The sequence below is a fragment of the Manihot esculenta genome, chromosome 12, assembly GCF_001659605.2.
Source record: "Manihot esculenta cultivar AM560-2 chromosome 12, M.esculenta_v8, whole genome shotgun sequence".
Lineage (NCBI taxonomy): Eukaryota > Viridiplantae > Streptophyta > Magnoliopsida > Malpighiales > Euphorbiaceae > Manihot > Manihot esculenta.
The window spans coordinates 3488175-3503094 of NC_035172.2; the positions used below are offsets into that span (position 1 = coordinate 3488175).

The 14920-nt window shown below is 28.6% G+C and overlaps 1 protein-coding gene across 1 annotated transcript; it reads left to right on the plus strand.

Moving 5' to 3' along the window:
- The first annotated feature begins 12531 nt into the window (after positions 1–12531).
- LOC110628745 (probable indole-3-pyruvate monooxygenase YUCCA5) lies at positions 12532–14558 on the plus strand. Its single transcript, XM_021775543.2, has 3 exons — positions 12532–13383; positions 13499–13870; positions 14107–14558. Exons 1-3 carry the CDS (start codon positions 12718–12720, stop codon positions 14332–14334), a joined length of 1266 nt encoding a protein of 421 aa, XP_021631235.1. The 5' UTR covers positions 12532–12717; the 3' UTR covers positions 14335–14558.
- Positions 14559–14920: the final 362 nt, after the last annotated feature.

Here is a 14920-nt window from a genome sequence, read left to right on the forward strand (position 1 = left end):
AAAATATTTTTAAATTATTATTAAAAAGTTAAAAAATATATATTTAAGGTTATTTTTAAAATATATATATATATATATAATAATTTTTTTAAGATTTTAACTTGTATTTATCACAGGGTCTACTCTTGTGTGAAAAACCATATTTGAGAATTCCGTGGTAATGAGTTTTGATTCCTCCTTCCCTCAAACCTCTACCGACAAAAAAAAAAATCTTTATTTTAATTAAGAAGAAAAAATATATATAAATGAGAAGTGACAAGTATCTGAAAATCAAATCAAATAGAAAATATTGTAATGGTAACCCATGAATGATCATGAGGAAATCACATGGATGCCTATGAAAATCCAATCCTCACCACACCCTTCTCTTCTCTACCACATAACCTACCCCCCTATACCCTATAAACTATGGACCAGAGATTCATATCAACTCTTTAATGGACCATTTTCCCCCCTTGTAATATTTAACCTAAAAAAAAAAAATCAAATTTAAGCTATAATAATTTTATACTTATCAGTTAAAAATATTCTGCAGTCAATATGAAAAACATAGTGGTTTATATTCTTAGAATTATTTAAGATAATATTTTCTTTTAATACGTGATATTAATTTTTTAAAAATATATCTAATCGATAAGGGCATAAAGGTTCAAGTTTTGTACTTACAGACTTAATATGATAGTAAATGCATCTCAATAAATTCGAGAGATTTTAGATTTTATTTTTTCGATTTCTAATCCCTAATTTAAAAAAAAAAAATCCAAGATTTGTAAGTTGTACAAGTGGGTAGAGAAGTCAAAAAAATTGAAAATGTGGATTAAAACAGAAATGAATGGATAGATTTTGATGGATTTGTTTAACAACCTGTGATTGGTCCATATGCATATGGGTTACCCACATTACATTAGGATTCATAATTACTTTCTACTCCTTTCATTTTCTATGTGCTTCTATTTTCTACCTTTGAAATGGATATTTGTCCATGTTAGGAAATTCAAATTTGAATTTCGATTTATATTATTCATATTCCAAATTAATATCAAAACAATAATGAATTATTGTTAAAAAAAAAATCACAATCATAAACAAAATTTACTATTTATAATTAAGAATTTCAAAAAATTTAATTGAAAACTGATTTGAAATAAAAAAAATTAAAATAACGTTTATTTTTTTTTATAAGAATTCAATTAAATCATATCTAAAATTAATAGTTAATTGTCAAATCTTAATTGGGAATGAAGATGAAGTGGACCCAAAAGAAGAAAGAAACCCTAGTTAGTCACTTTCACAACCCACATGCTACATTCAGTTTCTGTCCAAACTTCCTAATTTTGATTTTCCTCATGATTGATATGTGTTGGGTGTGTTAAGGATTTTAATTTTTTCTAAAGGAAAAAATAAATATTAGTGTAGTTTTTGGTGGGTTAGATAACATTAATATATGTGGGACAATTGATTTAAAGTGTGAATATAAGAAATTTTAAGTGAGGCCCAAACCTATTGGCAATTGGGTCATTGGGTTGAGTTAGTTTCAAAATTCAAAGTCAATTTTGCAACGAAAACTGCCACTCCCTATTTGCGTTTGCATAATTGGCAAAACCATCTAAATGCACAATGCATGTCTTTCTTAGCCTAACTGTCACTCTCTTTGCTGAATGAGATATGATGCTTTTGCCACTTGTCAACAAATCCCAATTTTAAATTATCTAACTAAATAAATAATGGTAAAAATGAAGCATATGCATCTAAAATGGGTGTAAGTGGCATATACATAAGAGCTTAATAAATGAGATGGGGAAGCAGAGAATTATTGATAATGAGCAAAGAATAGTTGCACATGTAATGTTAGTTTGCAGAAAAAAAATTAATTAAAAGCAGAACTCCTCTGATTTGACTAATTACTGAAGATTAGTATATAATCTTAATTAATATTGGAAAAAACCTGAGGGTTGCTCTCCATGTGGTCTCATGTGTTTCCATACATATATATTCTTCTCTTCCACAATATTAATTAATTAATTAATTAATTAAACCCATTTTTATGACGTAAAGTAAGCATATCTAATCTTGAGTCATGTTCTTGTTTCTTTTGGTAAACATTTGCTCATGTTCTTCAAGATATTGATTCCCTCTTGTTAATAAATATTCCTTTTTATTAATGCAGTTATTATAGTTACAAAGTTAGTTAGACTCAATTATTTAAATATATTTCAAACTACAACCTTAGACTTGCTCTTCATAATTAACAATTTTGTATTGTATATATATAGTTAATTGTTTTGAAGATTACATAAATTTTGCATATAGAACTAGCTGGAATTCTCTCGAGTTTGTTCTTTAATTTGCAAAAAAAAAAAAAACACATTTTAAGACTCAAATTAATAAAATATTTAAATTAAAAAAAAATAATGAGATATTAATATTCTAAAATTCAGAAAATAGAGTTTATAGTAGGTGTGTAAGACGCTCCCTTCATTTTATTTTTTTTATTTTTTTCTGCTAGTGACGTCTAATCACCTCTCTAGTACTATCTATTTTTATCATTCAGATCCGTACGTATGAATACGTCAGAGTACTTCCCACGCCAGGCGACTATTTAATTTCTTCTGGCGCGCATGCTGACAGGATTGCAAAATGATTGGACTTACTTCTCTTAACTTATGTCACAATACCAGGATGGACTTTTCATAAGTAGACTCGAGCACGTAATTGATCCGATCTACCTTTCATCACAGGGCGGTCATGCAATGCTGGACCGACTTATCTGCGTAAAGCTTAATGAGTTTTAGTCCCGTAAATTTCTTCAAAATCAGGTGTCGCTCTCTAGCTAAGAAAGTCTCGTGGTCATAAGCTATGAAAAACTTTTATAAATAAAAAATATTATTTATTTATTAATTAATTGTGTTAAAATAATCTCATAATTATAAGGTTTTGAATTTGAATTTAATTTAAAAAAATTATTCATCTAATAATATAAAAGTTGACATTCGAATTTCGACATATTTTTAAAAAAATTGTTGGTGCTATTAAACAAATAAAATAATTAAATTTATATTATTGAAAAATCTAGATGATTATTAGGGGAGAAATGGTTCGCACCAATATGGTTGACTTTTTAATTTGTCAACTAAAAACGGCACCGTAGAGGTTGTTGTAATAAACGCAAAATGCCAACATTAAGCAACTTAATTAATTAATTAAATTTTAAATTCTGAAAAAAGGAATTAAATGGGATGCCATTTTAGATGGGTAATCACATGGTTTGGGTTTCACACAAATCACAATTAAAACTAATTAATTAATTAATTAATTAATTACTACAAGATATAGAATTATTCATTGGAAACAAAACTACATTCTCCAAACATTTCTTCTACTAATTTCAAGGAAAAATTTGTGAAAATCCATGTGTGTTTATCCGACTCTTGCCAGTTCTGAAGGGATCGATAATAGTTTGATGGGTGAGGGAGTGTGCAATGAATCTTCTACCAAGAAAAAGAAAAACCCACTTGAATATGCATTTTTAAAAAAAAAAAAAAAAAACTTCCAGCTTCATGGCTTCTCACAGGAACCTTGAGATTCTAATATATGGGTTTTAAATTTAGATCATGCATATGCCTAGCTATACTCCCCAGAAAGTTCTTGGGAAAATACAGTGTCAATAATTATTAGTTTTGTTTTATAATATATGTCATTTAAAATTTATGTATTTAAATTAAAATATAGAAATATTTATTTTTAAAATATAGAAAATAGATAAAATTTCTGTACTGTTTGTCTTTTAATGGCTATATTCTTATAAACTATTTGCAGATACTTTAAATTTTTCGGTCTATACATTTAAATATTTCTGAATTGAATTTAATTTTGAAAAATTGTAAATTTTTGTTAGATTTTAAAACTGATATTTCTATAAGATGAATTCGTTATCATGTCACTCTAACTGTTTATACTTTGACTAAAGAATCTATTAGATATAATCGTCTTGGGATGATATTCTTTTTGTTTGATAAAATTTTATTAATATAATAAGTAGTTTTATTTTTCTAGTCAATATATTAGATATGATCGTTTTTTTATTTGGGATAATTTTTTTTTATTTAATGAAATTTTATTAATATAATAAATAGTTTTATTTAAAAAAAAATAGATAAAATTAAAATTTGAATTACTTAATCTACATATTTTAAGATATAAAAAAATATTTTTTATTATATAATTCATTATTATACTTAATTTTTGTAGCTTTTTCAAATAAAAAATATATTTTGTGTTGGTGACCTACTATGATCTGCCATGGATATTTATATATACCCTATGCACATGGCAAGCAAATGCCATTGAAAAGACTGGAAATACATTTGACACAAATAATTTTATTCCTATATATCTATATAGATAATCAGGCATTCATTGATTAATTAATTAATTAATTAATATTGGAGTCAAACAAGCATATAAATATTATTGATTGCTTTTAAGATTTTTTTTCCCCTAGTAGTTCTGGTCAAACCATCCATGGCATTAAGAAAACTAATAGCAATTAAGGAGAATTAACCCACAAATACCAGAATGTGGGAGGAATTTTTATTAATTTTTTTTACCTAAATAATGCTGTAAACAATTATCTATCGATTAATTAAATCACAATGAAGATTGGTCTAAGCAGTTTAATTAAGTCATAATAATTTTAATTTTAAAAAATTATAATGTTTATCTAAAAATATATTTTAAATGATCATTTTTTTCACATATTAATATTAAATAACTCTTAAAGTCTAATGAGAGTATATATAAAAATTAAAAATTAATATTATTTTGAAATTCTCAAAATAATAAATAATTTAAAAAAAAATATAAACTGATGACCGCTGAATTTTTTTACTCCGGTCTGGGGCCAGACCCACGATACCAGCCCATTATCTAGAGGCCCTCAAGTCTCATACATGCATCAAGTCCGGTCCACTCAGTCTGAAGACCGGACTCCCATCAATTTCCTCAATCAGGCCGGCCCACGAACAAAAGAGAAATACTCCCCTTTAGGTCTAAATTTTTCCTCAAGCTTACAAAATTCTTATAAAATCATATTTTTCAGGATCTCAGATCATCATTTGGCGCCGTATGTGGGAAAACAACCCTGATCCTCACGAGTACGGTGCACTAAGCGAGTACGCTCAGGCCTGTATGGGGAAAAGACCCGTTATGCAAATGGATCAAAAGGTATCCCACATCGGAAAGAGGTTGAAAGGGAGAAGGCCTTATAAGTCTCTGCCCTTGAAATCACAGTGGACGCGTTTTAAGCAAAACCGTGCGGTCTTGAGTTAAAACAGACAATATTTACTGGTGTGGATCTAGGACCCAGATGACATTACGTCATCAAATGGCCGTCTGTGGGGAAACAACCCTGGTCCTCATGAGTACAGTGCGCTGAGCGTATACGCTAAGGCCTGTATGGGGGAAGGATCCCCTATGCGGGTGGATCAAAAAGTATCTCACATCGGAAAGAGGTTGAAAGGGAGAAGGCTTTATAAGTTTCTGCCCTTGAAACTCCAGTGAACGCGTTTTAAGCAAAATCGTGCGGCCTTAAATTAAAGCGGACAATATTCACTGGTTTGGACTCAGGATCCAAATGACATTACGTCATCATAAATTAATAATCATTTTTATTTAATTTTTTAATATATTTTTCATTTGTATATTACTTCATTAGAAATTAAATAACTCATAATCTAAACTATTATAGAATTAATAAAATCATGTGGCATGTGTATAATTAAGAAAAATAAGAAGAAATTGTGAAATTAAGAGGCACCACATGTTCATCTCTTAATTCTCTTTCTTTAATAAAAATTTCAAAAACCCACCTGACCATTTTCTATCTCTTTTACTTGGAAGACTAAATATATCTATAAATAAGTGTGGTTGGCTTTTGCAATTGTGCTCGACTCTACAACAATGGAAGGGGGCGGCACCTAGTTTTAAGAGAAAAAGGGGTTTTAATTAATTTTTTTTTAACTTCAAAAATAATCAATAATTAATGCAAATTCTATTGTCCTAATTTTTGCCACATGCAAGGCTAAGGTTGTGCCAGGTGCAATGATCCTAGCTGGGATGATGACTTGCAACTACAGCCAATCAAACTGTTTTACCGACCTCGTCAACCGAATATAGCCGTTGGGAAATGTTCTTAATTTGTAATGAACAAAGTTGAAGGAAATGAGGTCACCCACTTTCTCTTCTCTCTTCTTTCAATGATTTACATGCATTTCATTAATGGGTTATTCTCTATTATTGCTATTTATTTATTATTATTATTTATTTATTACTCCATGTGATTCCCATATAAATATTGTTATTGGGATCTTTAATATCAATCATTTTTGTTTAATCAATAGTTAATATTTTTTAAAAAAAAATTAACCCTTTTTCTTAATCAATAAATTTTTTTAAAAAATAATCATGCCATTTATTATTTAAAACTTAAATAAAATACATTTAAAAAAATCGAGTGCCGTGACCTTTACCGAGTACACTAAACCAATTAAAATCATTAAAAAAGTAAAATAAAATAATAAAATTTGAATTGGGTTAATATATTCGTAAGAATTTATTTTGTAATTTCTAAAATTAAATAGATTTTTTTAAATTTAATTTTTCAGAATCAAAATAAAAAGAATTTATCTTTAATTTGAAAGAATAAAGTAAAAAATGAAAGTGTTTTTTTTTAATTTATAAAAATGAAAGCTATTTTTAGCGAAAAAAAAGGTATAGTAAGTAGTTATAAAAATTTTAAGATAATATAATAAAATTATAATTATTAAATTTAATATTAAATTTAAATATTAAATTTATAATAGCAAAAATTCTCACAAACAAAATTTTTAACGATCATAAGGAATATAAAATTTTTTAAAATTTAAACTAATTTTATAATAAAAATTAGGTTAAAATTTAATGTAACACCACTTTATGGATAAAAAGAAAATAGAGTTAATTAAATGGAAAAGAATATCTAAACAAAAACATATGATAAATTCTTGTCCTTGACAAGAATCCCATATATATATATTTATAAATATAAAAAAATAATCAGTAATATATGGTTCCAATCATATTGACTAAGATTTTATGGTCTCATATCAGAACAAAAATCCCAACACATGCCAAGAAATATTCCAAAAACATTATATATAATTAATGATTAATTATTTTTCTTGCATATAAATGAGACATATTTAGTAGTGAGTAACATGAGATAAACAAGAGGAAATAAAATTTTCTCAATACAAAGATCTCCAAAATCTTTCTATGCTTCTAATTTTCCACTTATTCCATCAATTTTTTTTTTTTTTAAAAAGCTTATATATATACATTTGCTTTCCTATAGAATATATTTTCCAATATTTTATTTCTTTCATTTATAATTTTATTTCTTATTCCTTTAATTGTCACAGAACTCGCAGACTTATTTTAATAATAAATATATTAAAATAAATTTAGAATATCTAAAAGTTTAATTTTTTTAATTTTCTATCTTTTATTACTTTGAAAAAAAAAGCTAGCTAAATGATAACTAGGGTTTTAAATATTCAGTTGTATGGCTGCAATGAGTCATAACTTGATTTTTTAGGACAAAGTTTATTTATATTATTATATACATAAAACATCTTTGCAATGTTATGGGGCCCTCTTTTAATCATGAATTGAACCTAACCCTAAAATTTTAATTATATTTTCTCACCTAATTAAGGATGTTCATTAATTCTCCATGGTTGACCAAACAATGGACTGCCGACTTCTATGGATTTAGAAATAGCAACATTTAATTAGTTACCTGGATTTTTGTCTCATTTTTTCATAACTAAATCTTTTATATATGGATGTGTATTTTGTAATTTTTCTCATTATATTCATTAATTGATTACTCAACCATTACATTTTAATCACATTTAAAATTAAGCTCTTTATATTTAAATGGATAGTATGAATTTTTTTCTCTCTCAGAAATCTCAAATTTCAACTCTAAATACGAAACATTTTTAAAACTTGAGGGAGATCGTTTTGCCTAAAAATGTACGAATTTAAATTCTAGATATGGAATACTTTTAAAACTTGAGAGAAAATCTTCGTAATAGGTATGTCCGGCGCGAATTTAAATTAATGAATTCCACTTAAAAAATTTAAGTTATTTATTTATTTAGCTTAGTTATATTATTATATTTTAGAGTTTAGATATCAGTATTTTAGCAGTAGCGGTGAAATTTTTATTTTAATAGTATTAAAATAATAATTTAATAATAATTTAAAATTATTATAAAAAATTTTATTTTTTATATATAATAATATATTTTAATAAAAATAATAATGATAATATTAGCTGTATTTTTAATCTATTATAAAAAAAATAAATAAACAATTGCGATAATAGAAATAAAAATATTAATTTTTTAATAGTGATTAATTATAATTATTTTAAAGTATCAGTGTTGCTTGAATTTGATTATTTTTTAATAAAAATATTAATTAAATTAAGTCAATTTTAATGTTATGCTCTAATAATACTTGAAATTAACTTAATATATTTATTTTTAATATTAATAAAAAAATCTGCCAATATATATAGAAGGATGATACAGACGAGTAGCTAATCTTGTATAAAGGACAAATTAATAATGGAGAATATTTAGCCAGCCAGACTTCTCATCATCTTACAAATTTATTCTTCATAGATTCCTACATATGCCAATAATCATGTAAATAATAATCAATGAATCAATCCAATATTTTTATTCTTCATACATATTTTTGAGTCGTATATATATAAATATTTATTTATTTTATTTAAAGCAGTTATAAAAATTAAATATAATTTTTTAACTTTAAAATTTTTTAATAAATTTGTTCAAAATTAAAAATAATAAATTTCTTATAATACTCATCTGATAATAAATATAGTTTTACGTCTAAAATCTCAATTTTCAATCTCATTTTGAAAATAAATAAATAAATTTTGGATACTGATTTATAGAGAAAAAAAAAATAGTGAGATAGGAGAGAGAGGAGTGGGAAATATAAAATATAAAGTGGCACCGCCAATTTGCTTATTCCAACCAAAGATTTAACTTTCTGCTACTTTATTAGCCAACCGTTACGTTTTTCCAGAATGTCTTAGAACTTAAAAACTCTTTGTTCTCATTAAGTTGGGCAATTCATTATTTAATTTATATTATTATATTAACATTGTTATATTTTTTAATTTTTTTTAAAAAAATTTAATTTCTTAATTTACTTTTATTTTAGTTATTAATACCTAATTTTTCTTAGAAGAATTGTTTATTTAATTAAAATTCTCTGATATGGTAATGATTTGGCCTTTCTAAACTTTTCTTCAACGCGTGACTGATTCAATATGTATATACTCAAAAACTTTTGCATAATCACTACTTATTTATTTATTTAGTACTATTTTAATAAAAAAATTATAATTTCATTAATTAATTGCAGGCTCTCTTCCTTTTTATCTCTCCTTCCTAGCGAGTATAGCTAGCGCCGACTACACAGAAAATCAAGGAAAAAGAGAGAAAATTATTCCATCTCATCCTGAAAAAGAGAGAAAATAAGTCTCATCAATTGCTACCAAGCTGGCTGTGGAGCAGTGCAAGGCTGGTGGTGACTGTGGAGTGGTCATATATATATAGTATAAATTATTCAGTATTTTAAATTTATTAGTTGGACTAATTTAGATTTGTACCGATAAATTTATTTAAAAATATAAATTTATTAAAAATAAAATATTTTTAAAAATATTTTATATTTAAAATTGGAATATAAATTTCTGATTAAAGTAAAATAAACTCGTATCATTTTATTCTATCCATGAGAGATTTATATAAATTAAGCATTCATGCATGGGATAATAACTCTCTGCGCATATCCTCTTTCTCAATCATATCCACTTGTCATTTTCCATTTGGAGCTTTTCTTTTCTTTTCTTTGTTTCTTTAAAGAAAATGAAAGAATTTTGATACGAAAGAGGAAGAATGACATGTACAGTGCTGCTGCTCATTCCAAAGAGAAAAAAAGAAGAAACTCCAAAACCATAGCTCCAAATCTTTTCTGAAAAGGAGAGAATTCTTTAAGAGATTGAATAGGGTTTCATGCACATGCTCAGAGCATGCAGCAGCAAGTGGCCTTGGTACTGGTGGGGGCACTCATTCATCATCATCTCTCATTTTTCCAACTCGAAGCTCTATCATGCACTATCCCTATCTCCAAGTTTTTGTACTTTCACGTCTCAAAAGTACACAAAACCCTAACCCTAACCCTAACCCTAACCCTAATATATATATAACTAGCAAACAACCCACTTTACTTGTAAATGATGAGGACACGTGTCCAAAAGGGGATAAGGCTTCTCTTCTGTGGATTACCGAAAGCAAATTAGCAACTTCCATGTATGTATATATATATAAAGAGAGAAGAACAGACATCAAGGTTTTGTGAATAACATAATGCACTTTGGTTCATTGTTTTGAGTTAAGAGTTATGCACACCTTCTTGATTATTTACAGTTTAAAATATTTCTGTTAGGATTCTCTCTTTTAATCCTAACACTTCAATTAAAAGAGAATTTATATATTTGCCAACCTTGTTGTCAAGTACTTAACTGAGCTTTTATCCGTAGAGATAGCTCTCGAAATTTATTATTTTAATCTTAAATCAACCTAAAATCCTCATCCATTAAAAGTTATTTACATTATTATAATAGACTATGATCGTGACATGTCTTAAGAGAATTCATCAACCCTAAAACTACCCATGAGAGAGAGAGGCCTCAACATTGGTCATAGTTAAATTCTAAGATCATATATTTAGAAATCTTCTGAAGAGTCTGTGAATATTACTTAATTGATTTCAACAAAAAAATTTACTTAATTGATATTTATTTTGCGATTAATATCATCTAATAATTAATTACAATTTAGAAAAGGTAAGATGAATCTTTTCACAATCTTAATTACTTAAACAATTAATATTGACAAGAAAAACAAAAGGAATTAGTGTGTACATTGTCCAATTATAATTAAATAATTAAACCAAAATTATTTTGATAAATTAAATACTAATCATTTTGATTTGCTTTAATTAACGATTTTTAAAGATTATTGTTATTGATTCAGTTACATCTACTAATTAAAATTTTTAAGAATTATAAATACAAATTATAATTGCATTAACAATATATTAATAATTTTATTAATTTTTGCAGTATATTTAATTGATAATTATTTTTTAAAAACTATAATATTTATTTTTTTAGCATAAAAGAAAAAATATATGTATATACTTTTTTTTATTATTGCAAAATATTGTATTTTCCTATTAATTTAATTACAGTTATAACTATTTAATATTTTGATCTTAATTGTGTTTTTATTTTTTATAATTTAATTTAATTCCATTAATTGTTATTTCAAAAATGTTAAAAAATTTTGATTGAGGAAAATCCCTATCCATAGAACTTTAGCTTTTAAGCTTTTGAAAACAAAATGACAAACCCTAGTTAGCTTGCAAGTGTAAAGATTAGGGTTTTACTTTTACAGGCCTGAGGCTTGAGGGCACTCGCAAATAAAAAGTAGAACAGTTTGTTTGGTTGAAAGGTAGAAAAGATATATATCTATGTATTATAATAATGATAATGACAACACTAGTAAAAATTAATAATAATAAAAAATAGAATTTGTAAGAATATAGAGCCACATGGCATCAGTTTGGTGTGGTAAGAGTGGTTGGCAGAATGGGCTTTGTGGGCCGAAACAGCCTTTCAGGTTGCAATCCCAATGCTTGGGTCCAAGATGTTGACACATGAGGCCCCCATTTTATCAACTAGGCTGATCTTCTCCACGTGGGCGTATCATGCATGTCCTAGTCAGCATTTCCCATCTGCCATGATGTCTATTTCTAGTAGATTTTTCATTAAAAAATATTTATTTATTGTATCGAGCTTTCAATACTTGCTAGCTCTTTGTGGGTCTGATAAAATCGAAGATCAGATAAGATGAAAGTTTGTCACTTTCAAATAGGGGAGCAATCTCCCAATTCGCTCCATTGCCACTTACCCTCATAAAACACAAAACAAGAGCATCAATTTGTCCAAGATTCTTACTGCATTTCTCTCTTTTGAGCACATAAATTCCAGGAGATGATGGATTATGAACAAAATAAAGACTTAATTTTTAAATTATTATTATTATGCAAATAACGATTGTGAAAAAGAAATTCAAGGAGAGGAAGAAAACCATTGAAATACCCACATTTTGTGTAAAGAATAAAATAATACTCAGAAAAGATGCTAATCCTTGTACATTTATAATACAATAAGATCCAATAATATATAATACCAGACCTTGATAAAATAATAAAAGGCAGCTATAGGCTTATGATTTGAGTTCCCCAAAAAGCATTCTCTCTCCACTTCCCATCACATGAACCCACCCTCTCTATCCTACCTCCCCTATTTAAGGACACCCCACCTCCCTCTTCTCCTTTCATACCAAACTTACTCATTTCACTTCACAACAGCAACAACAATAACCAACAATCATTTCTATCTGCAACTCTTCTTTGATCCTCCAAACCTACTCACTTTCAGAAACCATACTGTTTTCTCAACCTACCCCTTGTGCTAGTTAATCTTTAGTAATAGTCTTCACTATGGAGAACTTGTTTCGCCTAGCTGATCATGAAGATTTCTTCTCTCGTCGATGCATTTGGGTTAATGGTCCGGTCATAGTAGGTGCTGGACCATCAGGGCTCGCCACAGCTGCTTGCCTTAGAGAGCAGGGCGTACCCTTCGTTGTCCTCGACAGAGAAGAATGTATAGCCTCTCTATGGCAAAAACGAACCTATGACAGGCTGAAACTTCACCTACCTAAACAATTCTGCCAGCTTCCAAAGCTCCCATTCCCTGAAGACTTCCCTGAATACCCTACTAAGAAACAGTTCATTGAGTACCTCGAGTCATATGCCAAGCAATTTGAGATCAACCCAAGATTCAATGAGTGTGTACAATCAGCTAGGTACGATGAGACCAGTGGCTTGTGGAGGGTCAAGACCACAAGTGGTTCCGCTCGTACCGAGTTTGAGTACATTTGCAGGTGGCTAGTGGTGGCTACCGGCGAGAATGCAGAGTGTGTAATGCCTGATATTGAAGGATTGAATGAATTCCGAGGTGATGTTATTCATGCTTGTTCTTATAAATCCGGTGAGAAATTCCGTGGAAAGAGAGTGTTAGTTGTGGGTTGTGGAAATTCTGGCATGGAAGTTTCTCTTGATCTTAGCAACCACAATGCCTCTCCATCAATGGTAGTTCGAAGCTCGGTAGGTTATCAAATTAGTTCTTTTTTTTGTCAATAATATATGTGAATGAAGAAAAAAAAAAGTGGCTTCCAAGTGAGGATTCTAACAGGAATGTTCTAATGTTTTTGGTTTCCAGGTACATGTTTTGCCAAGAGAAGTGCTTGGGAAATCGACCTTTGAGTTGGCTGTTCTGTTAATGCAATGGCTACCCCTTTGGCTGGTTGATAAGATCTTGTTGATTTTAGCATGGATATTTCTCGGAAGCCTAGAAAAATATGGGCTGAAGAGGCCATCCATGGGTCCTTTGGAGCTGAAGAACACCATGGGGAAGACCCCTGTACTGGATGTTGGTGCATTGAAGAAAATCAGATCTGGAGATATTAAGGTGGTTCCTGGAATCAAGAGGTTTTCACGTGGACAAGTTGAACTTGTTAATGGTGAAACTCTTGATATCGATTCAGTTGTTTTGGCTACTGGATACCGCAGCAATGTCCCTTCTTGGCTTCAGGTGAGAATATGTTGTAATTCTTCTGTTCAGAGATAATGATAGAAGACTTTGAAAAAAAAAAAAACATATTGATATCTCCTTTTCTTTCAAAAATTTGAATACCCATAATCAGAAAAATGTCAGAATCTTGTCCTATTTCCCTGACATTTTTAAAAGAAGAAAAACTGTTTTTAGAAGCTTCTTCTAATATTATTTGAATAAATGAACTAATCTAGCTTTGGTTCTATAATGTACAGGAAGGTGAATTCTTCTCAAAGAATGGGTTCCCAAAGGCACCATTCCCTAATGGCTGGAAAGGAAATGCTGGGCTGTATGCAGTTGGGTTCAATAGGAGAGGGCTTTCTGGTGCATCCTCTGATGCCATGAGAATAGCACAAGATATTGGCAAGGTGTGGAAGGATGAAACTAAGCACCAAAAGAAGAGAACAACAGCTTGCCATAGACGTTGCATTTCACAGTTCTAAATCATCTACCCAAGAGAGAGAAAAGAAAAGTTTCTAACCAGACAGGAGTTTCCTTGCTGTAAAAAAAATAATAATTACATGATACACAAGCCAAAAAAAACAAAAGAAAACAGATAGCACAGAGACAGAGCCCTCTCCGAAGGCCCAAAGTTTTGATATTTTTGGGCATTTTGATTTTTGAAACTTAGGATGACGAGGCTTCTTTTTTTTTTTTTTTTTGTATTGTAGTTAGCAAATTAAATGACTCTTTTTTTTTATCTTTTAAATCAATTGCTCTCCTATTTTCTATAAGTTTCAAGCACCATACTCGGAATAAAAGCTCAACTTGCCAATTCTCTACTGCTACTAAGGCCAAAGATGAAACTAAGGATGTTTATTACACAATTAAAGGTAATAGGATCAAATTACGCCAGGAAATTTGAATTTCCTATTCTCCTAGTTATCATTAAATTTCATAAATTGAACATTAATAATTCAAGAATCAAATCCACTCTTCGTTTGACAAACAGTTTAAACAAATAAGAAAGAATATTCTGTCTATTTTACTCTAATTACAGGGAAACTAGACCTCCCATGTTAATTGTGT

What these genes read in the sequence shown, in the direction of transcription:
- LOC110628745 (XM_021775543.2), top strand. Translation starts at nt 12,718, where the DNA reads ATGGAGAACTTGTTTCGCCTAGCTGATCATGAAGATTTCTTCTCTCGT. An exon ending in CAATGGTAGTTCGAAGCTCG is followed by an intron (nt 13,384 to 13,498) that starts GTAGGTTATCAA and finishes TTTGGTTTCCAG; the next exon opens with GTACATGTTTTGCCAAGAGA. An exon ending in ATGTCCCTTCTTGGCTTCAG is followed by an intron (nt 13,871 to 14,106) that starts GTGAGAATATGT and finishes TATAATGTACAG; the next exon opens with GAAGGTGAATTCTTCTCAAA.